The sequence below is a fragment of the Molothrus ater genome, chromosome 8 (assembly GCF_012460135.2).
Source record: "Molothrus ater isolate BHLD 08-10-18 breed brown headed cowbird chromosome 8, BPBGC_Mater_1.1, whole genome shotgun sequence".
Classification (NCBI taxonomy): domain Eukaryota; kingdom Metazoa; phylum Chordata; class Aves; order Passeriformes; family Icteridae; genus Molothrus; species Molothrus ater.
Genome location: NC_050485.2, coordinates 29,226,675 through 29,253,755, shown reverse-complemented (window position 1 = coordinate 29,253,755; position 27,081 = coordinate 29,226,675). Strand labels below are relative to the sequence as shown.

The following is a 27,081-nucleotide window of genomic DNA, read 5'->3' as shown; positions in this document are numbered from 1 at the left end:
CCCCCGCTCCGCCGCGGGCCCGGGCTCGGCCGGCGGGAGCGCGGCCGCCGTGGGGCGAGGGCTCCGCGCCCGCCGGGGGAACGGGGCGCGGCGGGGCGGGCGCGGCCTGGGCGTCCCCCGGCTCCGCTCCCAGGCCCCTTGCTCTGCCCGTGCGGAGGGAAATAATAAAAGCCTTAATGAAATAAAGCAGGGCAGTGGAACGTGTTGGCTCTTCCCCATGTGGGCGCCCGCCGCGGCCGCCTCGCCGCCCCGCAGGTGCCCGCTGTGGCTGAAGGTGGCTTGGAGTCGATGATCTCTGGGGGCTTTTCCAGCCCCGCTGACGGAGCGGGCTCTGCCAGCGCGGCCGTCGCGGGGGCCGATGGCGGTGGCGGGAGGCGGCGGTGCCGCACATGGGCCGTGGGTGCTCGGTGCTGCCCTGGCGGGGAGCTCGGAGCAGCAGGACCGGACAGCTCCAGGGGTGACAGTCTGCTCTCCTCGCTGTGCCTCCGAGGAGCTCAGCCTCACGTGGAGCTGAGCCAGGCCGTGCTGAGCTGTCAGCTTGTCCCATGTCCCGCTCCGTGCTGCAGGGTCCGGCCCTGGCCCTACCCATCGAACTCCTGGCATCCCAGTTCCCATCAGCGATCGAAGTTCCCGCTGATGGCTCAGGGCTGTCCTGATGCGCTGTCGGTTTCTGTAGCACTTTCAGTACTTGCACCCTGGGCGCTTTGGTGCTGTGCGTGAGTCACTTTCGGTGCTTTAGTAGGAAAGGCCAGAATTTCAACATGTTCAGTTTCACGAGTGCACAGTCTGACTCAGAAACTAGAACACTGTAATACTTAATCCTCTGCAAGAAGGCGCATGGAAAGGAGTTGGGGTGCTCATGAGCCATTTTTAACTCCCCCGTGGTCATTGTGTCCCTGAGCCAGGTTGATCCGACAAAGCTGCAGCCTTAGTCAGGTGGGCACATTCAAACGTTTGAAGATCTGTTTGAATTGTGACCATCTTTCTGTACACCAGACTGTTTGAACTGTCAACATCTTCCCGTGGTCGGTGTTGCCTCCTGCATGTGCAGGAGGTGTGAAGGAGCCGCGCTAGAATTCACCTTTGGTATTTCCCACTACTGAGCTCTCCTGGTCACTTGTGAGCCAGGGAGGGGCAATTTGGAAAGGAAATATTGGGCAAAGTTGTGTAAAGGAGTGAAATTACAGGGGTGTGATCAGTGCCCATCTTTCTGTCATTCATTCTAACCATAAATGTGCTCCATCACTTTTGTGTTTAGCAGAAGCTTTTCCTAACCAAGTTTCATTTGAATATTAATGGACTATTTATGACGTGCTTTGTCACTTTTTGGGTTTTTCCTTTATGCTCAGCTTCGGAAATTCACAATTACCATCAGCACAAGATAGATTCTGCCTTGGAAAGATTCATTAGGTGTAAAATGATAATCTTACAGCTGAGTGTTTAGGTAATCTGAGACCAAAAAGCATGGCTCAAAATCTGGTTCTCTTGCTGACTGGCTGCTTCCCTCCAGTACTGTTGCCTCCAAGAGAGCATTTATTTAAGTGACAATGATAAGTTGCAAAAAAGACAAGTTTGTGTTATTTTCTTTAGAGAAAACAGCCTGTTGAAATTGTTTAGAGCAGGGCTTCAGTTCTGCTCTCTGAAAGTCTTCTCCTCCAGTGTGCTAGGTATCCTTTAATGTCTAAGGAAATTTTACAGGACTAGAAGAATTAGTTCAAGGGAAAGTTACTGTAACTTGAGGACTGGCTGTCCCAGATCCACCTGAGCTGTTGAAATAGAAGCTGTACTTGGCAGATCCAGTCCTGTAAGGCTCTGTTCTTAGTGGATGTTCATCCTTAACACAGGAGTTTTGGTGTGTTGTTATGCTAACATACACTTTTGTGATGATGTGGCTGGTGAGAAAGTTGTTTTTTGCAGGCAAAAAGTTAGCTAGTGGAAAAAAAAATAAAATACTCTTCTGTTTTACATCTTAAACTATGCCAAAAAAAGGTAGCACACATAGTTAAATCAGTAGTTGTGTTAACTGATGAGTCTGGTGTCTGGAGTGAAAAACTCAAGCAGTGAAAAGGTAATGACATAAATGAAATTATTCTTGTCATTAGATAAAATACATTGTTACTGTAGACAAGTAAATTTGCTAACTCTTTATATACTGTAACTTGGAATAGATAGTGTCCCCTCCATTCTTATTGATAGCAAAACAAGACTATTTTAGATACTACCAACTTCCCTCAAGTAATTTTAGGATGGTCTGTTGAACAAAGTCTCTTAATTTTCTTGTTTATTGCTTCCAAATGCAAATAACAGTATTATTTTGGAAACAAATGCAGTTGGTGGAAGGATCTGCTGGGTCTGAATATTTGGGGTAATGGGTACACGGGCACGTCCTATCTTTATTTTGTTCAGAGCAGTGTATGGCTTCAGGTTTTTGTAACGTTTTGATGTGTACTCAGATTTCTGAAAAATGCAAATGGGTTTGGAAAGGTTTCAGAAAGCATTCATTCAGTAGCTGTTGGCTTGGTTTCTTTTTCAGGATGTGTTTTTCTACTCTTGAGAGGCTTGCCTGGCACCAGGTACATGAAATGTCTGAGGAGTGGTGCCACAGCAGCGTCTGTGGCTGACTGCTGTCACATTTCAGCTGCTGCTCTTACTTTCCTCACCAAGGTCAGGAGATCGAACCTGAGGCAGGTGTTTTGTGGCTGCCCACTCAATTCTCAGTGGCAGCTGTGAAGCTCTCCGGGGCTTGGGCAAATTTGCTTGGCTGCTTGGCAGAGCTCTGAGCAGTAACAAGGACACTGAAGCCATTTGTGTGTAAGATACTCTTATCTTTCACCCATGCTGAATTTTCCAAGTCCTGTGTGTTAGACTCAGATACCTGATACTGATTATTCTTCAGCTTGCTCCATTACTAAGTTTAAGGTGAGCATCATGAAGAAACAAGATCTCTGTATTGATGATATTTTGGACTTAAAAGTGTTGTTTGAGTTTTAATCCTCAAATAGTTTTCTGAAATGCCATGGTTTAATACAGCAGTTTCACTATAAATATTACTATTGCCTCACTGTACTTTAAATGATGTTTCCAGTGATGTACCTTCTATTCAACTGGCCCTTATATTTCTGTGGGTAAGACTTAAAACAAAACCAAAAAAAGGTAGATTGGCAAAACTTTGTGTTATTTTAGTGGTTGGTTGTAGAACCTGAGGAATGGTAGCAAAGTTGACTAACAGCTGAATCATAACAGTAATTGATTACTTGCCTGGAAAATTGCCTTGTTTGTCTTTGGTTTTATTGGCACTGCTGGAACCTTGCCCTTAAAAGACAGAGTCATCTTCTGCAATAGTCCCTTTTTTGTTCAGTTGAAAACAGGAGTCAGTGATCAAAGTGTCTGGAGTTAGAAACTAGGTAAAATTACACTTCAGTACTGTCATAGCCACATTTCTGGTCACTTTGCTACATTGCAGTGGTTAATAACTGCTGCTAACCACACATATACTAAAGGTGTTTATATTGCCTGGGGTTTTTTCTGCATTTTCAACTGGTCTAACTTTGCTCTCTGTTTGTTGGATGGATTTGATGAAGTGTGATGATTTCCAGTCTCTAGTCCCAAGCACTGTGGCTCTGTATACGTTTTTTTTATTATTATGATCTATTTGATCTCTTTAAACTTTTTCTTATAATGTCAGTACCTTTGAATAAGGGAACATTTTATATGTATCTTCTTAGGAACAGACTAGAGTGCCAATCTGACAGCAGTATCTCAGAGCAGTACCTTTTAAATGTATGCTATTGACAAGCTCCTAATGTGGCCTGACAAATTCCTTCTACTTTGTAGCACATGGGTAATTTTTATGGTCAGAGGAATTTCTTAGGACACCTTCTTGGCTATTGTCTTTACCTGCTCTGTAATTTGTTTTTTCCTCATGTACCTGTGTGTATATCTTAGTACACAACATTAATTCCCCGGAAGAACCCATCCTTCTTGAATGTATTAGAGTTCAGATGTTTTTCCACTTCAGTTTCTTGTGTTGAACCCTATCTTTTTTTTTCAGAAACTTGTGAAGGCAAGTCTTTCTGTGTGAACTTAGTGCTTGGTCTTTATCAGGCAGTGGTGTGTTTAGTTTTCCTGCCCTGTTTTTTCAAGGAAGGTGTAAGACTGCAAGATGCAAATTCAGGGTTTAATTAAATTTACTTGTATGCACTTTCACAGATTTGAGTAAAATCAAGGCATATGGGGACACAGATACAGGAGCAGACTTAGAGTATTTCTACCTAACACTTATCTTTGTGTACTTACACAGGTGCTTTTTATTTATTTTTTAAAGAACTGTTAGGTAATTGAGCCATGTAGGTTTCAGCAAATGCAACTGATAGCTGACCAAAAGCTTGGTTTGCCCATGTAAGCTTTAGGCCTGCTAAAGGTTTGTGAGTCCGGGTTTGGAGTCATTGTAGGGTGCTGGGTGTAATTCTAATGCTGTCCCATAGATTGCCCTGAACAGAAGGAGGTGTTAAAAATGCCACCCAGGCTTTATTTGAAATAGTGTGCACCCGGCTGGTGCTGCTGATGCTTACTGCATCCTCTTGAAATGCTGATAAGTTGGATTTAGCAGAAGGTATCTTTGAGCCTAAAATGGTGAACAAAGGGAAAGTTGATCCCTTTTGGCTATTTTTTATCCTTTTGACAGCACTTCACGGTCTTGTGCATGCTGTACGTGTAGGAGGCCATTGTTGTTCGAGAGTTTTCACAGCACTTTTGGTCTGAATTTTCCTATTCCATGTACACTGGGAGAAGCAATGTGGTGGCAGCAATTCCATTAAAGCTTCTGGTGCTGACAGGGGTAATTCTGTCTCTAATGATATATCCAAAAAGCCAGGTGTTAGTTTACTTCTACCAACAAGATATGACTTAATTGGGATATCTTGTTTCATCTGGAGTAGAGGACTTTTTGCACCATCAGCTCTTTCTCCTGCCTGTACCAGTAAAGACATGCCTTGTCCATGGTGGAAGCAAAAACAGTCGAGTGACACTTGCTTCCTTTGACAGCTCCTCTTATTTTTTTGAGTAAATAAGTAGATTTTAAATCCATTACTGATTGATTTGGCATGGAATATCTCTCAATCGACTGGAAGGCTGCCCTGGTTTGCAATATAAATGCTGAAGTTTATGCATGTAGCATTTTTAAAGTTCGGGGTTTTTTTCTTTAACTTGTGTTTTTTAATATGCAGCTTTAGGAAAGGGGTTGATTAAGTTTTTAATAAAAAGAGTAGGAATAGTCACCACCTCACTCTGTGTAAATGAAGGTATCTTTCCTGTTGTTCATTGTGAAGATAGTCATTATATACTTTTACCCTTATGGCTTTGTTTTAGTAATAAGTCCTATTCAGCCATAGTAAGTACCTAATATTTAAAACATCTAATTTAGATAATACTTACATTTTGTTAGCAAATTCAGGTTCAGGAGACACAGGTTGACAACTGAAAATCAAAAGTTATAATTAAAGGAGCTTCTGCATACAAAGTTACTTGCTTAATTTAATACTGATAAAGGGTATTGATATGTTTCCAGGACAGTCCCTTCTGGCCAGCTGAGCTGTGGAGTGAGAAGCTGGTGAATAAGTGAGGCCACTGTTGTGGAGGAATGTGCTGTGTTCACTCATATTGGATCTTTTGGGGTTTTCCTCTTTTACTGTAAGAGAGAGCAGGGTTGGCTGGGAATAGTTGGGTGGGTTAAGAGCTATAGCCCAGAATATTCTGTTATTTTCTCCTTCAGGGCTAATGAGTCACAGTTCTCTGTTCATGGAGTGTGTGAAGAGAGCTGTCGAGGGTGGGGCAAATCTATATTTACATTTTTCAGTCATTTGTAAAGTATTGAATGTCAAGAATGACTTTGCCTTAAAGGCAAGCAAACACCAGCAGTTTTCAAGTATGAAGAAACTTGAATTGACTCTGTTGGTACAGTTTGCATTCCTTTTCATGCATCTAGATGGTAGAGGTCTCTTCCCTTATTTTCCTGAGGGGAACAGGGAATAGCTTGGCAGTGGAGCAGTGACCAAGAGGCACAGCCTTTGTGCTCCTGTGTAGGAAATACACTGTTTCACCAGTGTGAGTTTTTGGTTGTTCGTCTACCTGTTGGTTTTGGTTTTTTTTTTTTGGTTGGGGTTTTTTTTTTGTGTTTTGTTGTTTTTTTGTTTTGTTTTGTTGTTTGTTTTTCCTGCTTCTTGGGCATGGAATCATGGGTACATATGGAGAAGTGGGGACAAAGTAAAGGGATGGATGGGAGACCCTCGTTTTACTGGTGCACGGATCAGCTGCTCTGCAAGAACCCATATATCACACCAACCATTCTTTATGGGCTTGATCTGTAACCAGTGTGGGTTTAAAATGGTCACTGCAAACCAGTATATCCACTTTATAATTTTTTAACTCAATCAATAAGATTATTTAACTCTACATTGATCAAAAATGGATTTGTTTGGGAGCTACCATCTTTTTCAGACACTTCCTAATTGCTTCAGTTCTAGAGGGCTGTCCAGTTCATAGGACATTAACAGGCTATTAATGAAGTTTATGACCCATGTTATTTAAGAAGTCTGCATAGACAAAAGAAGAGTTTTCAATTTAATCAATTGGAGAACTAATTAGGAAAGAGGTACTGCTATATTAACTTTTTTTCTTTTTTTCCCCCTTGTGTAGCTATTGGCGAATATGAAGAGCTTAGAGCAGAAAATAAGAAAACGAAGGAAGAGGTTTGTATGAACCAATTATTCATTTAATACTGAAACACCTTGTGGACTGTGGCAGATTGTTGACTGCTTTTTTGAGTTCACTGTTAATTTATAATAATAAGTATTATTTGTACCTATGTGTTTTATGGAGCAATGAATGCAGCTCTCACAACTATTCTGGCTGTCCCACTGCAGAAAAGTTCCTGTAAATATATTTTAAGTGATTGCTGCTTTACCAGATTTGCATGTGATAACAGTGGGAGCATAGACCAAGTCACGTGTTCAGATAAAATTGTTTCTCTTTGATCTAAGTCTTGTTTTATTATTACTTCATTTGCACAGGGGACTTAATTACTGAAAAGAAAAAAAGAGAGAACAACTTTCCTCAGCTTCTGAACATTTATAATGTAGGAATATGATTTCTGAAGGTAGGGAGGAATGCAGGGGAGTCAGTGCTACGCTGTATTGTAAGCAAAATTCTCCTTCTCCAGTATGAGTGAGCTGAAGATGTAAGAAATCTGTTAGTTTTTAAATCCCTGTTAGCTGCCAGGATATGTAGGTTTAATTGAGCTTCTTTTGAAATCATTTTGGAATGGTCATTTTTAGTTACAAAGGTTTCAATTCAAGGCTGTATTGAGAAGATCTTGTCCTTAACTCTTTTCTTATTGTTGAAGAAAATTTGATACTTATGTACACTTATGATTCAGCAAAGATTATTTGTATTTCTACTGAGGTCAGCACAATGTGCTTCATTCCCTCTATGCTCTGACCTCCTTGTCCTTTTCACTTTGATTGTTGCTGCATTCCTGTTCTGCTGATCTATTCCCAGGAAATCTGTCCTCTCTCTTTGCTGTTTGGAGGAAATGCACAGAAGAAAATGAGCATAAGACTGACTTGGACCAAGACTCCTCCAGCCCAGAATGCTGTCTCTGAGAGCAGAAAGAGAGGCATGTAGGAGCATGTTTAACACCTGGGCAGGTTTCTCTTGCAGTCTCCAAACCATTTTCAGCCTGGGAGTGGTTTCAGCATCCTGCCCTGCACTGCTCTGTTCCTTTAGGTTGTCCCATGCTGGCTGTTGGCTTCTGTCACGTGTGGGGAGTGCCATGCCAGGACATGAGTACACCTCATGAAAAACAGGCTCCCCAGCTTTGCCCTGAACCCAAGTTACATCAGCTTTGGTGTTTCTTCAGCAAAGCTCTGTTTAGCTGGGAAGGGAGGAATGGGGAGACTTCCCTTGAGCTACGGGGTTTTTTTTGTTTATTTTTTTTTTCCTTCAAAGGGAATGTCAATGAAAAATTTTATTTCTGAAATTGAGATGGAATGAGATGTTCTGAGGTTGTTTTTCCGTTCTGCTCTTCTTGCCTCCTTGCTCCTCTCTTTCACAAGGCTCCTTTCCTACAGCTGCATATCTCTAGCTACTCTTGTGTGTTTCATCTCGAGGTTGCTTTGAACTTTTGCAGAATTCTTGCATAACACCCAAAAATCCCCCAAGCCTGAGCCTATAGGGATTACATTCCCAGCTGAGCAAACAGTTAAACACGTGCTCAGGGCTGGATTTTCAGTTGTTATGCAACTTTTCTCCCTCCAAAATCTCCATCCTGCAAATTGGTGTGCTTGTGTAAGCAGTCATGGTTCGTTGTTCAAGTGCTTGGACTCAAGTGGTTAAGTGTGAGGCTCTAAGTGCATTTCTTCCACAAAAAAAAAAAATAAATCTACTGATACAGAGCTCATGGTTATATTTGCTTCCAGTGCCAATACTGAAATGAAACTATTCCTTGTGTTATGGGAGGGCAGAGTAATTCTAAAGGTCCTTAGCATCTCTTGCTTTGTATCTTAGTTTGTGCTTTGCAGGATCAAACCTGCTGCTGGAAAGATGTAGCCCAGACTTTCTCTGCTTGTGGGTCTGGGAAGTTGTGGGTGACTTCTGTTCCTATTTCTGCCACTGTCTGTCACTGTGAATGTCAGCAAATGGCTTCCTCTGTATCAGTTGTGGTCACATAATTAATTGCGTGGACAGGAGAATGAGATGTTAATTTTTTTAGCAGGTGACTTGCAGACTGTGTGTGGAAAGTGCCACAGAGGAATTAAATAGCAGTGTGTGTGTGTATGTGCTTTTGGTACACTTGGTGGAATACTTTCCTAGGTCACTGCTGTGCTTGTATGGCTCTGAAAGATGAGCTGTGCATGCAGAAATTGTCCTAGTTTCCATCAGACACATGGAACTTAGTGGATAATGGGCAGGTAACTTGAGATATAATTTTAATTTTTGAAAATTTATGCTCTTTGTTCCATATTTTTCCTTAAAATTAGGAAGTAAATTGACTTTTATGTGGGTTACTTTGTTCAAAGCACTGCTGCTTTGAAAGGGATGCTAATAACCATGAAAATTCAGGAGCAAAAGACAAGATCTTTCATCCACAATGTCTCTTCCTCATTGCCTTGCAAAACTGCCAATTTGGAGACCACTGGTGGAGTCTCTGACAACATTTCCCCAGACATTTTTTGTTAGTGTTTTTAAATACTTTTAGAAACAATGGAGACAAAATTATATTGCCAGATTACGTCTCTTAGGTCACCTTTTTTTTAATGATGCAGCCAACAAAACATTCATACCAGCCCCCCAAAAATGGATAACAAATGTTCAGCTGCACACAAATGTGGGTAACTTAATATGCAGTTCTGACATATTCAGAGTCAGATCATGAATAAATATTTGACTACTTGCTAATCAGACAGAAATGACTCTGAACACTGGTTTTGACAGTGTTTTGTCATGCTGCCAGTAGGGGAAAAAAAAAGCAAGACAGCTATCCAAAACAGTAGGTGTAATACTGTATCTCTATACATCATTCATGGTGTTTGCTGTGCTAAAGCACAGGGATGGAGTGGATTATATGTTTTATCACCAAGTGGGAATGGGGAAGGGACTCTGCCTTGATGACATGCTCATTGTTTCTCTGAGTAGAGTACTGCAAATGTCATTGGATACTTTTGAGCACTGCACCAAACTCACAATTTTAGAACAAGCATTAAATCTGCATACATTTCACAATCTCTGTAAATAGGAAAGAATTGTGTCTTGTGTTGCTTAGCAATGGTTTAATTGACTATATGACTACTACGTGAACTTCTTGCATCTTAATATCTGGGCTGAACAATCTCCCTGTTGTTTTTGCCCTTTGAAGGCCTTTTACTGAAGTCTGTAGGAGCTTATGTGCAAAATAGTTGGCAAAAAAGAAGCCTGTTAGTAGAGAATAGACAAGAAACTAGAAATTAAAATATTGCCTTGTGTATTGGCTACCTAGAAGGCTAAAATCTGAAAGGAGTGGGATTGACAAATCTTCTGAACTTGTGCCTGCAAAGATGAAGAATATATGGAGTTATTCACAAAATTAACTGTGGCAGCTGGACTGTTAATTTCTAAAAATACAGATGCTATGTATTTGTACTGCTAGGAGATTATCACTGTAGCCAGTCCAGCACTGCAGTATTTTCTGTTTACATTGTTAGGGTTTTATAGGTGAGATAATGCTGGTATAAATATTAGATTACTAATACTAGATATATTAAATAAAATAGAATAAAGGGCTATTTTGCTTTGCAGAGAAGCTGGAACTCTTAATTAAGTTAAAAACTGAAAATTGACTGGCAATCCAGGAGCTACAAACTTTTTAATTTTTATTCAAGGTTACTCTTTAGTTTGGAGTTATCCCTTAACACTGAAAAGGGAAAGCTTAGTAAATACATGGAGACTTTCTCCTTAGCAGTTCCATGTGCTTGAATGTGGAAAGTGAAGATTTTATAGTCATGTTATGATATTTGCCTTTTAATATTTAGGAATAGTGATACTTTTGTCCATTAATGATTCTAATGTGTATGCCTAAAACTGCATTTTTGAAAAGTGAGATGGTTATGAACTTTTAGACTTCTCTGGAGCGTTTTAGGAGCAGCTCATACATCTAAATTTTGATTTTTAAACTTTTCAGTTTTAAAGGTAAGGTAAATTTATTTTAAAGGGTGGCAGAATTTTTTTATTATGAAACATAGTTTATAGGATTTTTATTTTTGTGTAAATTTCAAATTTGAAACAGTTTAAATAATTAAAGAAAATCTCAAATTTTTCTAATGCTTAGAAGATAAACCAGGGTATTTTTTGGAAGGACCTGTAACAGCTCTGCTTGCATGGCTCTGATTGCAAGACAGAAGGCAAAGTGCTTTCCATTGATCATTTCAGCAAGGGCAGCAATCTCCCACTCTCCTTTTCTTCTTCTTCTTTCATTCTGAAGCACAGTAGCAGCAAAAGGAAGGTATTGAGAAAACTGCAACTGGGAGCAGGAATTGCTCTGCAGAGACCCAAGCCTAGAGACCCTGATTGTGCAGAGAAATGTGGCAGTTATGAGGAGAATAGTCAGCTTGCCGTGGTCCAAATGGAGCTCTCTCTGCAAATAGCACTCGAGGTGAAGTGGAATAGGTCATTTAACTTCCCCTTTGACTGCACAGGGAAAGCTGCTTTGCCTTACAGCCTGCTGCCTGGCGGATTTTAAAAGGAGTTTTTGCTGCCTGGAGGATTTTAAAAGGAGTTTTTCCCGTCGTTGGGATAAGGGAGTGTGCTGTGTCCTCTACAGCAAGGTTTCCATCAGTAGGAAAGTTGTCGACTTCTACAGGCAACAGATCAGATCCTTAAAATGTTAATGTTTCTGGTTTTTAAGTTGCTCATTTAATGTGCAGTGGGCTGAAAGCTTGCAGTGTGCAGAAAAATCATGTGTGGGTGAAATATGTCATTGTGGCTCCAGGGTCTTTCTTGGGAAATCCAAGGAGGCAGCAGCTCCCACCAGTTCCCTTTTGTGGCAGAACTGTGCTCTGCAGAGCAGCCAGAAACACCTTCTGCATCTTCCACTGCCTTCTGCTCTTAGACTGCACTTCTGCCACAAAGGTAACCCAGATTTTTTTCTGAGGAAACAGAGGGAGGGCAGCGAGCAGCAAGATTCGTGCAGAGATTTCCCTTCCCCACCTCTCCTCCGCAAGATTCTCTTCCCAGGTTATTTGCTAACAGGGCCCCAGGAAATGTTGAGTCCTTGTCTGGCGCTGCTGGCTCAGCGTGTCTTTGCTCCTTCTGCAGCTCTGCCTTGTTTCACAGTCCTTACAGCAGCTGGTGACTGACCTGTCCCCTTACTCAGCCCCTGTCCTTGAAGCCTCATCACCCCAGTGCCATCAGAAGAGAGGGTGTTGTTGAGTGCAGCTCCTTTTGCTCCCACAGATAGGCATCAGCTGCCCCAAGCCAGCACCAGTGGCATCCTCGCCTTGCCCGAGAGCAGATCCTTCTTTGGGTCTCATCCAAGGTCCTCTGTAGCTGATAGAAGAGTTCTCTTGAATTTGGCTGCCTTTGAATCAGACTCTCCCCCTTCTTGTTGCTTAACAGCAGGTTCCTTTCCCAGCTAACTCAAAGTGGCTCCTCATGTGGAAAAACCGAAAATCGAGCAAAAGAATTTCAGGGTTTTTGGGTTTTTTTTTTTGTCTTTTTCTTTTTTTTTTTTTTTTTTTTACCCAGTTCTGTTCCAGTGGCCAGCGTCCTTGTAATTGGAGTTGCACTGTAAGGAGCTCAGTCACACAGACCTCTTCCAGAAGTTAACTCATGGTTTCAGGTTGATTTATTGCTGTGAACATGCCCAGCCGCATGTGAGGAAGGATGTGTGTGTAAGGCACCTTGTGTGCCAGTCATACTTCCCCCTGGGTCATGTGTTTTTCACACTGTGGTTAATCACTGACTGTGTCTCTTGTGAATTTTACTCATTTCTTTGAGTTCTTTCATTTACTTACAGAATGGATTTTCTTAGAGAATTCTATTTCACATCTGTTTTATTCTTTCTTTGTGAAGAACCCGTTGCATCATAAGATCAGTGATTGCAGGCCTGTGTAGTGTTAGCAATAACCACAAAATTAATAAAACTGAGGTGATGGGAACTCCTTAAAGCATGAAATGAGTGCCTTTGTCTCTACAAAGCTGAAACTATGCTCATGATGTAATGGAATTAAACAGCATGTCCCTGATGGTTGGCTCTGAGGTTTTCCCTGCACATGGTGGGTATAGAAATGTAGGCCTCTTTTCTGAGTCTATTTGTGTTAAAGAAACTAGACCTAAAGCCTATTTTTGACATGCAAAGTATTGCTTCTACTGTTGGTGTAACATGGATAACTGCTTATTTCAGTTTTGGATAAAGTGTCTCTTTAAAATATTTTCAGAGTAGCTCTGAATCAGAACCTAAATCAAGTACAGTGTGCCAGTTTGGCTGGGAAGTACTCTGAGTAATGAATTTTTTATGCATAATTTCCATTGATCTTACATGGCTGAAAGGAAAAAGAAATGCTTTGATAGGCTTCTGTACATTATTGTGCTGGCAATTGATCCTGGTTGATTTTGCATGTTGTGACTGACTGCTAATTAAATAACTGGGATCAGTGTTTCATTTCAATTTTCTCTTTTCCTACAGTGTGACAAAATCAAGCAAGAACGAGATGAGGCTGTCAAAAAGCTGGAGGAGTTTCAGAAAAGTAAGCTGACAATGTCAGTGGGATTTTCTTGACGTAGACAGTTATCATCATAGTTCTGCACACTCTACAGCAGTGTTAGGAATGCTGAGATTCAGGTCCACTTGCTGTTTCTCTTTGAAAGCTGAGTTTAAGGAGCTAATCCAGTGAGACTTTGCCCACAGTAGTCAGAATAAATGCTGTTACAGCATTTGTACTCTCTGGCATGGGTAGTCACCCTCAAGGTGCAAAGTGGTGAAAATACAGTGGTGCAAAGGTGGCTCTGTCTCACCTGGATTCTGCAAGTGACTTTTGGAATGATGCATGCTTGAAGTGAGTGGGATCTGATGCTGAGATTCCTAATAATAATAATAATAATTAAAATGGCAATTTTTTCATGAAGGAGTAATACTACTTTAAGCACAGACACACCAGGAAAGGTTTTTAGGACGAACTGCTCTCAGGTGCTAATTTTTAGAGCAAGTTCTATCTCGTCTGGGCTGTGAGAACCTCAATATTCAGTTTTGCACATTTATGGTAATGGTTCTATTGAAACTGTATGGTGTCTGGAAGCAACAAAGCACATCTAATGGGAGTGGAAGTATCCTAGTGGAATAGCTCCTTAGAAGAGACAATTACAATGGGACTGTGGTCTGTTACGTCTGGTTTGTGCCAGTACAGTGAACTGCACGGTGGAGCATCAGAAATGTGGATGAAGTTAATGCAGGAGAAGGAAATCACATGGTCTGTACTTTTGTGTGACTGTGTTAAAGAGGAATTTGCTCACTTCTGTTTTATAATAGTTCGTGTGATACAATTATGGAAAATAATCTGAAATCAACAGGAATTGTCTACTGCCTTGAATGATCTTAGGTAAGCAAGAATGTTCTCTAAGGAGTACAATTCCTGTGGAAAAACGGCTGCCGGTTTTGTTTTTGTTATGATACGAGGAATACCGGAGCGTGGCAGAAAATGTCAAGTAGTTAAGACTTAAAATTTGAGGTAATATTTGATGTTGTAAGATTTTATAGGTTTCTTTTATCTTCCTTTCACATTTTTAAAGGACATACCTTGTAAACATAGTGATAAAATGCCAGGAATATTAGGATTTTAAAGCAATAATAGAGCCCATTATTTAAACGACAATATAAAAGGCAATTATATTGATGAAGAGCTACATTGGCTTTGTGTCTGTGAATAAACTTGGCCTGTACTCAGCTTCTATTTGTTCTCCTGGCATAAACACATATTGTGTGTGATTCCAGTTTAATGGGGCCCCGTTTGTATGCCAAGCAGCTGCATTTTAGGCCCTATTGCGTGATTTCATAGCTCTCTGAAAATTGGTTCTATTGAGCACAAGAGATAGAAGGTGGTGGTGGGGGGGAAAGCTTCAACACACAATCATTTCTTTTCAATTGGAGCCAGCAAGGTTGATGACAACATGACCATTGTGTTATAATGATAAGACCACTAAGGATCTGTACCTCTCATCAAGGCTTTCACACAACAGCAGATACAATTTAATTCACTGCTCTGTCAGCAGTGCTGATACCATTATGCCGTCTGTCTCCACAGTTATAATCACTGTCCTCCGAGAAATGCAGTTGAAATGATCTTGAGCAGTCAAAGAAACTCTCAATTAAGGCTGCCACTTCCAATGTGTCAGATTGTGTCTTATGCACTTGGTACAATTTTCACTTCCAATCCTGTTTATTTACAATGTCTACCAGTAATTATGCTTAACATGTCATTTAGTGAGGGTGCCCCTGCCAAGGAGATTGTTGGGTGCTGCGGTACCATTGAGGGGGAGTTTCTCGCAGTCAATGCCATCAGCGGCTTTTAGTCCCTGATGGGATGCAGTAGTAATGTTGATAATGCAAGTATCGTGCTCATCAAGTCATAATTAGATGCCACTCAAATGTGCCACTTGTAATAACAGTGTTGATTCATGTTTTCTCGGTGACTGCAACTACTAATTAGTTAAGTGGTTTTTGGTTGGCCTGCATTTGCTGCGGATTATTATTACCCCTGAAAAAAACTGTCAAGGTTAGAGATGTTTCAGGCCACTTAGTGCTTCTTTATGAATATTAATATTAACATAATAAGAACTTTGGGCAGACTTAGGAAATAATATATTTTTTGTATTTAATTTGGAAAGACTTTTTTTCCCCTGAGTTAATCATAATTGCAGGTTAATTAAGTTTAAATGAACCAAGAGTAATCCCTAGTTCTGCCATGAGAGCCCGATCCTTGTTTCCCAACTTTAGCCTTGCTTGAGGCCCTTAGATTGCTGTCTGTAAAATGAGAGCAGCTCTGTATCTCCACTGCTCCTTCACCCAGCCCAAAGCATCTCACTGCTCAAAGCTCCCAGGGCTCAGAAGAATAAAACCAGAAGAGACAGGGAGATGTACTGCCTGAAACTTTTCCTCTCTCAAATTGTATGTATTGTATGTCTCTCAAATGTAGCAGCTGGTAGGACACGTTTGGAGCCGATAATTTCTCCATAGAGAAATGAAAATAAAATAAAATGAAGATAATTTCTCCAGGAGAAATGAAAATAAAAAGATAATCAAAGAAAGCGGTCTGGTTGCACTGCTGGTAGAAGACTTCATGTGAATATAGTTTTTAGACCAAGATTTACCAGTACACCTCCCTGCCTTTTATTTTTTGTAGATTTTGGGTCTTTCATGCAGCTGCTCAGCAAACCAATGTGTTGCTAGTTCCTCTGGCAACATCAAAACTTCAATAATGAAAACTTCAGTGGATGCTAAGTATAAAGCTGCATAAATAACATTTGTTAATGACCTTCTTTTTCCTATCATGAAGTCCTGTTTTGTAGTTATTAAGATGACCTCTGTATATCAAAGATGGCTTAAATATCTCTCTTCAGTCTTTGGTCAAAACTCTTGGAATAGGGCAAGGGGGGTTTTCTACCCAGTGGTATAAAATCCCTAGATTTTAAAGCTTATCTTGATGAAAAGGAGAAGAACTACTAGGAAAAAATCCCTCTGTATTTACACTGTGTTTTCCAGCCTTGTTCCTGCTCCAAAGTGTTGTTCAGCTGCAAGTAACCTGTGCATTTTTGTAAGTTTTCTGTGCATTGGAATAGTGACACTGGGCTGAGGAGGAATTTGTGCCTTGCAATGACTTGCAGAATTAGGGTCCAGGCTGTTGTTTGGGATGGGATGAGGGTGTCAGGAGCCAAGGGGGAATTGCACCCATGAGCCTGAGAAATGGAAAACTATTCTGGGGTTTTCTGCTTTGCTCCCCTGTGCAACCTTAAACCTGTCCCTTAAGACTTTGAACACTCATAAAGTACATATGTACTGATGGGAGATGAGTGGAATTGCAAGATAAAATGTATCTGTGTTTTTAAATTCTTCCTGATTCCCATTGGTCTCTCATGTTACAAAACAGAATTTGTTCCAGAACTTTTTGGTCACTGTTCTGCCTGTCTTTGGCAAAGTGATGTGTACCCGCAATTGTAATAGGGATTTTCTAAGAGCAGAGGACAGATGTGGCACTTGCTCCTCCAGCTGTGACATCAAATGTACAGCCATGCATTCCAGCTGCAGTCAGATAGCCCAGTCTTGGTTTCAGGGAAGATTTTTGTGAGTGTGTTGAAATCTGTGTTGTGAACAGTGGAGGTAGGTGAGATCATGGTGCTCGTTTTGGGGCCTACTCAAGCACAGAGAGACTGGCAATGAGAAACAGACCAGAAAGTGGAGAGGAACTTTGTGAACATCTCTTAAGGGATTATCCTAAAGGTGTCATTCTGAATCCTCAAGTGTTAGTGAAATAAAGATGATGAGTGAGGTTTGTCAAGGAGGCTCCTGCTGGTCCTCTGCTTCCATAAGTTTATGCTCAGTTCTGCAGTTGCCCCTCTAATGCTGCAAACATGTCTTGAGAGAATTGCTTAAAGGAACAACTCCAATATCCAATGCTCAGAACAGTTCCTATCCGTGGAAATTATCTGTGTAGTTCCCTGTGTTTTGAAATGCTCACAATGAAAGTTAGCAGAAGAAGATATGCTATTTCTGATCATGGGAAGCATGTGTCAATCTCAGGAAAATACTGAGTAATTTTTGAACTCTTCCCTTAGTTTCTCACATGGTTATTGAGGAAGTGAACTGTATTCAGAACCATCTTGAAATTGAGAAGACATGTCGTGAAAGTGCTGAGGCTTTGGCTTCTAAGGTGAGAAGAATTATAGTGATGCTGGGTTTTTGTTGATCTATTTATTCACCTGTTTACCTATTTATTTATTTAAAACTTGAGATTGTATTCATGACCCTTATATATTTCTGTATAGTCTTGTGGAGCTGTGAAATAGTTTGGAAGTGGCAAAAAACTAACAGCCAGATGCGAGATGCAAAACTCCATTCCTGCCTTTAAAGGAAAAAAAAAACATTTTAATGTAGTTTCTATTTTCATGGACCAGCATCCTGATCTCTAGCTTTCATATGCATTTAGGTTAAATGGAAAATAAGTTTTAGAACTCCTCTGTGTGAAAACAATAATGAGCATTTCAGTGTCTAAATCAAATGGAAAAAGTCAACCACTGCATTACATTTCAGGTGATTGTTTATGAAAGCAAAGCAAGGGCAGGGGAAAGGTGACCTCCACTGCTCTGTTGATTGCGTCTAGTCTGATGAATTTAGCAAGTGTGTAATTTTCTATATTCCATCTCATCAGAAGTGCATTATTATTAAAGAATGTTTTTATCTCTCTTATATATTTTTGGTTGTGTAAAATGCATCTGAGCCACTTCATCAGAAAATGGATTACAGCAATTTTGAACCAAATTTCATTAGCAATGCTGACTGCCTTTTTTTTTTCTTTTTTTTTTTTCCCCTCCCTCCCCATTCCCTGCCCAAAGTACATCCTTAGATATGGTAAAAATCACACCAGCAAGAAATCACTTTAATTTAGATGCATTAGCAATGTACTTTCTGGAGGTATTTACTTAATTGTTTGCATAATGACACTATATTAGAATTCATAAGATAGACAATCAGCATATAAGTAAGAAAATGAACACATTTATGCAACTTGTCTTCTTCTCTGCACTTTCCCTGTAATGCAGGGACAAGGGCAGTTCAAAGACTCCCTTTGCTCCGTGGGGCTGTTTGTCTGTGAGCTGGCTGCACCATGTAGGGCTCCTCACACCACTCTCCCCACTGTCTCACTTTCATTCCTTAGGAAGCAGATAAATCCTTGAATGAATCTCCCGTAGTTGAAGGGCTGAGGATAAGGGGGGTCAGAGATTATTGTTCAGGTGAAAATTTGGGGTCAGATGAACTGTATTGTGTATATTTTCTTTGAAGATGCATACTGGAGTTCTGAAGTCTGTGTTGACTTTGGCACATGGTGTGTCTTTAGTAGAAAACTGAGTTTCATTCTTAAACCTGAGCACAGGGAATACTTGGCTGATGGGTGGGCAGTCACCCTGACATTTACCTGAACACCCCTGGGGTGCCTGGATGCAGGACAGTGAAAGAGAATTAAACATTTGCAGTGATTCCTGTTGAGTTTTTGTTGATCAAGACCGAGGTGCTATGTAGGATCTCTTCTGTACCATCCACCAGCCAGCCATGTGTTCAGGCATCCAGCCCAAAGTGGTTTCTGACTTGTGGTCAGACCCATAAAGAATTGGTTCATGAGATGGCTCTCATCTTATGTATGTTGACTCTACAGTAATAACTCCAAAGAATTTTGAGATAATTCTGTTGTGACTAGGAATATAGTAGTGGTAGTATTTGTAGTTTATATATATGATACCTATTTCATATATATATAACATATATATCTATATATATCTATATATATAAAACATATATATATATAACATATATATAACATATATAATAATATATCATGTATAATTATATATTAAAATTAGACAATATGTAATATAGTTTCTATATTATTTTATTATTATCATTGTTTATATATTATTATATATATTTGTAGTTTATATATAGGAGAAGGTAAGGATTTTTATTTAACCAATTGATCCAACTTAGAAAACCAGATGAGCTTTCAGGAGCACAAACTCTTCTTCAGGTCATTCACTTGGGTCTCCTGGTAGATGTTTAAAGGTGAGGAGCTGAAGCAGCTGTCACAAAGCCTGTGTAGCATTAAGCCAGCTTGATAGTTGATTTGATTGATTTAAACCTACACAGTATTTATTAAACAGAAGTACCAGAGAGGGGAAAAAAAGGCATGGACAAAGCATCACGTTGAATTGAAACCTCTCAGAGGAAAAAGTGGATAACCACCCCATCTTCAGATCATTCTAGTGTTGAGTGGAACTTAATCTAATGTTACTTTTGACTTCTTTGATAGATCTTTTAATGATAAAGGACAAAAAACAGTTGACTTTTTTTTCTCTTGCCCAGCAGCTTAAAGACAGACTAATCAGCTTCTTACTGTTTGTACTTCTCACCTTTCAGCTGAACAAAGAAAATAAAACCTTGAAAAGGATTAGTATGCTTTGTATGGCCAAACTGGGCCCAGAAATTATCACTGAAGAGATTAACATTGATGAGGATGAATCATCCACGGATACAGAAGCTACCTCTGGACCATGCAATTCTGTGCACTGTCAGCAGCAAATAAAAGGTGAGCATTGCTGCTGATCCTACACCACCTGCAGGGCAGAAGTTGTCTGAAGAACAGCAGTGTTGGTTTGGACCAGAGACTGGCCTTGTTCCAAGTCATGCCTCTGGGAGTGGTCAGAATCAAAGGATTTCCAGGAATGACTGAGAACATGGAGGGCTGGTAGTGTGTGACATAAATGGTGGGGGATACACAGCCTGCAGAGGAAGTTAAGTGCAATAGGAAAATGAGATCTACCCAGCTAAGAGAGTTCAATGCTACTGAATCAGTAAAAGAAACATTTCCTAAAACCTTAAAAAATAAAAGTTAAGTAGAAGGGCAAGGTCACCTTCAACTGCAATGTCAGTATTTCAGAGCCTGTCAGACAGAACTCTCCATTTCTGTTTCCATTATGTACCTTTGTATGCACAAACTTCATTCACGTTCCAGAGCTTCCCAACAAACAGCCTAAAGAGGGACTGTTGTACTGGGTAAAACAACACAGCTGGAGAACATGGGAATATATTGGTAAGACAGATCTGTGGGTTTGTTTTTTTTTCTGAAATTTCTGGTTCTTTTTTGAAAGGCAGTTAATATTCCCATTGTCCAAAATCAGTCTTATTTCTCATCCCTTTGATGAAGTCACCATGGTTTTCTATATTGTTGTGTCATAGTATCCAAAAAAGGGGAATGCCAACATTCTGGATTTTGTGACAAGATAAAGTGTTTAACTTCTTAAAAAAAAAAAGGCTTTCACTTTTTTTTTTATTGTAACTTGGAGCAGCACATGATGTTTAAGTACAACTTTTTTGAACTTTTCAGTTTGACCTTGTTAATTGTTGTCTTTTTGAATGCAGCAGCTGTAAGGAGTGGTACAAAGTATCACTGAGGGAAAATGGTGTGTATTGTAAAAATGCTTGTGAAACAATCCCACTGAAGAAATAGGGTGTCATAGTACCCTGCTGTAATCAGTTTGCCATCCTCTAGATGCAGGAAAAGGCAGCAAATGGTGTGATGCACACCATGCAACCCATCAGAATGGGAAATGAGACTTTTGTACTGGAGAAAGGTGTCTAGAATACATTTAGAGAATAAACACTGCCTGCAGATCAGATGGGAGAGTAGCAGGGTCAAACTAGAGAAATATTGAGAAAGGTTTTGATGTATCTGCTTTCTGTCTTGATGAACAATTCATTAAAGCATGAAAAGTGGTATTTGGGGGATCTTCTAAGTCCTTTAGCCTTCTCACCATTCAAGAAAGTATTGGATGTTTCTTGGAATGATTCCTAATCTCCCACCACTTCTCTGTAAGGATATACAAATAAGGTTAGTAAAACCTGAGGCTCTCTGTGGTCAGTGGATATGATTTCTTCTCTGCATAGTGGGGTTGATACAAGTATTGTAAAACCAGAATTGATCCAAGTCTCATAAATTTCAGTGAGACTTTTTTTTTTCCATTAATTTCTCTGGAGAGCACAGATCCATAAAATGGACAAGGTGTATCAAGAATCTTCTGAGAAAACAGGTCTTTTTATTTACTTTAGAAAGTGTATGCTTTTAATTTAGAGGACAATAAATCTGAGGCTCCAGAGCTGGGAGGGGGGATGCTGGTGTAGAATGGACATTTTCAAGATGTGAGACCTACCAGAATGACATCCAGCATGTCATCATCATCATCTGCAATTGATTAGGCACAATTTTCTCAACTCATGGCTGGTATTCAATGAACAGCAGTGCTGTGAAATACTGGAAGCAGGTGGTGAATGAGAGCACTTACTGAAAGCTAATATATATCAATAAATTTTGATTTTTGTGGTGATTTTATGTTAACCTAAACCTTGATATATTATGTATGCAAACTGATCTCCTGTTAAGAAGTGATTATAATCAAATGTTTTATTCCATTGTGAATTTAATTTATTTCATATTTTAATAATTAAGGAACAAAAATTCTGAGGGGAAAATTACAAGCATTAGCTCTTCCATCAGTAAAGGTTATATTCTGACTCTGTTCACATAATGTTACAAAGGCTATAAATTGGCAGCTGTTCAGGACAATTTCTTCTGTGAAAACCTCCCAAGTATTAACTGCCTGTTGTTTTGTTTATTTCCCTTGTGACAAGAACTCACGATCCAAAAAGAATTGAAGTGTATTAATTTGTTTTAAAGGATGCTTCTTAAAAATTGCTTTCTGCTGCCTCCATACCAGAGTCTCTATGATGTGACAGTCTCAAGAGCAGGACTGAGGACCCTCTGTGGTGGCAGGATTGGCCCTGTTATAGCAGGAAATTAATCATTCAAAATGCAAATAAAGACAGCAGGCCTGAACAAGGAGCTTATCTCAACAGAGTAAATCTGAAACTGTGACCCAGTTATAGATCTGTTACTTGACACTTATGCAAAGCTCATAAATTATTGAGGATGTTCCTTGGTTACAACTGATGCTTGATATGTAGTTCAGGTGTTTCATATTCAACTGTACTTGCATTGCTGTGATATTTCCTTTGTTGTTGTTTTTCCAATCAAATATATTCTTCATTTCCTTCCTCAAACCGTAGAGCTGCGAGATCAAATCGTATCTGTTCATGAGGAAAAGAAGACCTTGGCCATTGAACTGGAAAACCTGAGGTGCAAACTTGCAGAAGTAATTGAAGAAGTATGTATTGTACCATGGAAGGCGAGACCATGTCAGCCTGGAGTCTGTCCTTTCTGTAACTTTTAGCTTATTTTGCTGAAAACGCTCAGTTGTGAAGTTAATTGAATACTGTCTAATCTCCAGTCCTGCCAGTGATGGATCACTCAGGGCATGTCCCTGGAAGGGACCCTCTGCATCACAGTCCAGTCTGCTGCTGTAGCTGGCACATGACTTCTCCTTACCTGTTTGATCTAAGCCCATATTACAACTGTCAGGTCCCCTTCCTGACAGCCCCTCACCCATCACAGTCTGCAGGGGTTTTCTGGATTTCCTTAAACCCATAGATATGTCAGAAATACTTTTGTAGGACACGTAGTTTAATCACTGGTGCTACTTCTTTCAGTATATCTTTAAGTTCAGCCATTGGCAGTGCTGTGTCATCATCATTAGACCAGCAAATTGGCTTTTTAAGCCAGCAGAGTTTCATTCCTGCTTGAAAACTGGATAAGCCATGTACTGATGCAAATCAAGACTTAGTGGCTCTTCCTGTCTATGCAGCACTTGCATTCAGAAAGACACAGCTGACAGCACTTGGACAATAAGCAGAGCCCAGGGGTCTGACTATATTAAAATGCAAACAGTCAAGTAACTTTCCAACCAGGTGCTATGGCACCTGATCCTGGAAGGTTCTAAAGATCATGTATTTGCAGCTGTGACTGGAACATGCCATGGGAGGATAAGTTCATAACCCTTTTATGACATCTGTTACAACATCTGTAAGGTGGAGTAAAAGTGCTTTCCATCCCACTGGAAACTCCAGCATCAAGCCAAACCTAGGAAACAGAGCTACTGACAGCAAAATACTGCTTGAATTATGTATGTGCTGTGAGCCTTGTGCCATTAACTGAAATGCTCTTGGTTTTGATGTGTTCTTTATACTTTTCTAGGTAAATAAGCTGAAAGAAGAAAAGGCTGTTTTGACGACTGAAGTTAATAAGCAACAAAAACTGTTGGAGAAATGTAACAGAGGTGTGTAGTCTCAGCAGGTTCTCCAAGAGTTTGCTGAAGCTGCAGAGCAGTTCTGCTGCAGTACAAAGAGCAGGTTACAGCACAGTGACTGTGGTCCAGATCTGACACCTGACCTGATTGCTGCAGGCACTGCATCAACTCATGGACTGTTCCAGACTCTGTACTCCAGGAAAATGTGACAATGTGAATAGCAGGTGTTATGTGAGAATAGGGAAATCTTTTCCTGTGTGCCACAAGTGGGAAACCAGGGGCACAGTCCTTCACAGAGATGGGGTTTGAACCTTAATCTCCTGCTTTCCTAAATCATTACACCAGCCTTCCTTTTTGTTGGGATGCAGCTTCTCATTTTGAATGTCTAATGCCTTGGGAGTAACTTGTTTTATGTTCGGAGGATGATGAGAAAAAGGCAGGAGTGCTAGAATATGAGAATTAAGATTTCCAAGTTATGGAAGAAAATAATGAAGTTTCCTTTACTGGAAAGAGAGAGGTAAAACCAGGGCAGGGAAAGACTAAAAAGAGATAAAGCTCAAAAAAGGAAAGCTTTTGCTTAATGAAGGTGCATGCTTCTACATGAGTAATAGTTGATTCCAAAGAAGTTTAGAGAGGGAAAAGTTTTTAGTTCTTAGATTACTCTGCCCTTTCCTTTTGCTGCTTACTAAGCCTTAAAAAATTAAAAATTGTTTGGTAGAAAGCCTCATTGGCTGTTTCCCATTTTCCTGGAGTGGCTGAGATATAGTAGGGCATATCCTGTAAGCTCTCTCCAGGTGTCCATCCCTTACCTCTTCCAGGTGTCTGCATTTCTTAACCTATGACAGGCGGTACTTGAAGGCTCTCAAAACAGTAAAATTCAGAACAGCTGATTAAACAGATTAGCTTGAAGATTTTGATGGGATAATATGACAGGTGAAAATTTTCTGAATTTTTTTCTTTTTTCTAAGCATTATGGAAAGAACAACCCCTAGTTTCACATTTGCCTGTTTTCCTGGAGAAAATAGTTAAATTAAAGCAAGGGGTTTTTTTGTATGCATAAAATGAGCTACCAAAGTATTCAATACCTCTTGTATCCTCTGTTATGTGGCACTGTGTTGGAGCTGTGCACTCAGTGCATTTCAGTCAGAGTTGATGAATTGATCTTAAATCTTTCTAAGTATATGGGTTGTTTGTTGGGTATTTTTTGTGTGTGTGGTTGGTTTTTGTTTATTTGCTTTTTTAAGTTAGAATCACTTTGAGAGTCAGGTAGGCTGGTATGTGTATCCCACTGTCTAAATGACCACTTACTGTACCTTCCTTTATAAACTGTTATGCTCATCTCCAAACCAGGTAAACAAATATGGATTTCTCAAGAATAACATAATCTTTGATAGATTCAGTAAAGCTCTTTTGAGGCAAAGAGAGGCAAAATCTGGTCTGTGTTACTTGATGCCTGTTACTGGAGATTTTCAGTCTGAAAAGGAGGAGTATTACTCTGTTCAGAAGATTAGTAATTGTGCATATATGTGGTGAGGTTTAGGACAAATACTGCAGAGAAGATTGTATATGGAAATGTAAAACTAGGTCATGCTGTCAGTCAGGGATCCATGGTACTAGGGAATAGCAGCTTATCTGGGAAAATCAAACAGTACTTCTTCTTTTGATCTGCTCCTTCTGATCTTGTTTAATTCATATAAACAGTGTCTGTGCTGGCAGTAGAGGAATATGAAGAGCTTCATGAAAACTTTGAGCTGGAAAAGAACCTGCGGAAGAAGGCAGAGTCATTTGCACAGGAGGTGAGTAGTCAAGGAAAAATCAAGACATTGCAAGTGGGCCAGCTTGGATGACTTGATTTCAATTCCCAGCTCTCATCCAGCCCCAGATTCTGCTTAGGTAACATCTGTATTTCATCCATGAAAACGAGTTTACTGTTTCAACAAGCATTTACTACAAGTACTTTGGAATTACTCATGCAGTCTTACCTCTGTCCCCTTTCAAGGCAGGGCTTTAAATTTATCATGGGCTTAGTTTGCTACAACATCCCAGTGTGGAATATTGGGAGGGATTAGCTGTCTTTCTAGTGATATAATTTGAAGGACTGTTTTTTTTTTCCTGAAAAATACATGGACTCCTAAAAAGATGTTGAAAACTACAGTATCAATTGAGGGACACATTTTGAAACATTATATTGAAAGTACTTCTTGTAATTGACTAACAAGCTGACAGGCAATTTACCTACAATGCCAAAGAAATGCTGATTATTTGCAAACAGCTGTTTCTTGGTTTTTGTCATTATTTAGTTGTTGCCTCTTCCAGACTATGGGCCCCTGTTGGTGCAGACTGTCAGAGTAGCTGTTCACTTGAAGGTTTTAATTCCATAAAATTCTCTTACCCAAAATGGAATCACTACAACAGTGAACTTTAGGCCTGTATTCTTCCCTTTCTGTACCTGCTTGTCTTCCTGTGGTATCGTGCTGCTCAGAAGGATTTTTAGAACAGTTCTTAAAATACATGACCACATGACAACAAAGGCATTGCTGATTCATGTTTGGGGAACCAATATTTAAAATTACTTTAAAAACCTGTTATCATTGGCCTAGTTTCACACTGATGGTGTCCCTTGAGTGACCTGAGACATCAGAGAGGCTCTGGCCACAACTGCATCCACAGCAGCACAGCTTTCTGCTCGAGTGAGGCTGTGTCAGCTTCCTCTCACAGGGATCATGCTGCAAGGTCACAGCTGTGTTTGGAGAGCTAAGTTTTCTAGGATGTGCTTACAGTAGCTATGTTTGGATTATGGTAAGGATGTTCAGGGATTGTCTGCCTGCTTTCATTAGCCTGTTTTCTCTGTCTCTATAAAATGTTTCTTTTAAACCTCAAAATTTCTGCTGGATTTTCGCTTGGATTTTGCAAAAGCCACAGTAGTTGGTTGTGTTAGGCTATGCAGTGTCAACAGAAGGAAGAGCTTTGAGTAAAGGCAACACTGCATGTGCAGTGCTTTGTTCTTGATTTGTTTGGAGCACTTGGAGAAGGGAAAAAGGCCCCAAGTAATGTGACTGTCACTGCAGCTGAAAAATGGCACATCTTAGTGTTTTGTATTTTTGTGATGTCTCAAACAGCCAAACGTGTGTTTTAGCTCAGTAAAATTCAGAACTACAGCCTGTGGAGGTTCCCATGTGGTGGTGGGCATGTTGTCTGTCCAAGGGGCTGAAGCACCTTAAGTTTGCCTTTATGGTGTGGTCAGCTCATGCATTCAGACTCAGCCCTTTCCCTCTCTCCATGGCCTGGCTTCATCTTCTGTCTTTGCATTATGGCTGTCTGGGGAGTGCCTGGTGGGGCTGCTTTTCAAAGGAGTGCCCTTGGCCTCCTGCCCTTGTGCCAGGTGAGGAGGATTCTGCCCAGAACAGGAGCACTTGGGAGTGCAGGTGTGAGAGGGAAGGGCAGGTGAGCTGTGTGCAGAAGCGAGCACAGATGGGGGAGAGCAGAGACATGGAGGGAGCAGGCACATATAGGAGTGAGGGAACACTTGAAAATCAGAGCTTTTGATTAAAATTAAAAAAAAAAAAAGCCCAATACAGCTTTAATTATAGTCATGCT

General features: G+C 40.3%; 1 protein-coding gene across 2 annotated transcripts in view; it reads left to right on the top strand.

The window, feature by feature from the left end:
• SHTN1 (shootin 1) overlaps window positions 1–27,081 on the top strand; it is a 56,309-nt gene that overhangs the window by 183 nt on the left and 29,045 nt on the right. For both annotated transcript variants that reach the window (XM_036385715.2, XM_036385714.2), the window contains exons 2-8: window positions 6,694–6,746; window positions 13,214–13,274; window positions 17,353–17,447; window positions 19,706–19,874; window positions 22,409–22,506; window positions 23,433–23,514; window positions 25,186–25,280. In XM_036385715.2, coding sequence (XP_036241608.1) covers window positions 6,694–6,746; window positions 13,214–13,274; window positions 17,353–17,447; window positions 19,706–19,874; window positions 22,409–22,506; window positions 23,433–23,514; window positions 25,186–25,280 — 653 coding nt within the window. The remainder of the gene's footprint in view (window positions 1–6,693; window positions 6,747–13,213; window positions 13,275–17,352; window positions 17,448–19,705; window positions 19,875–22,408; window positions 22,507–23,432; window positions 23,515–25,185; window positions 25,281–27,081) is intronic.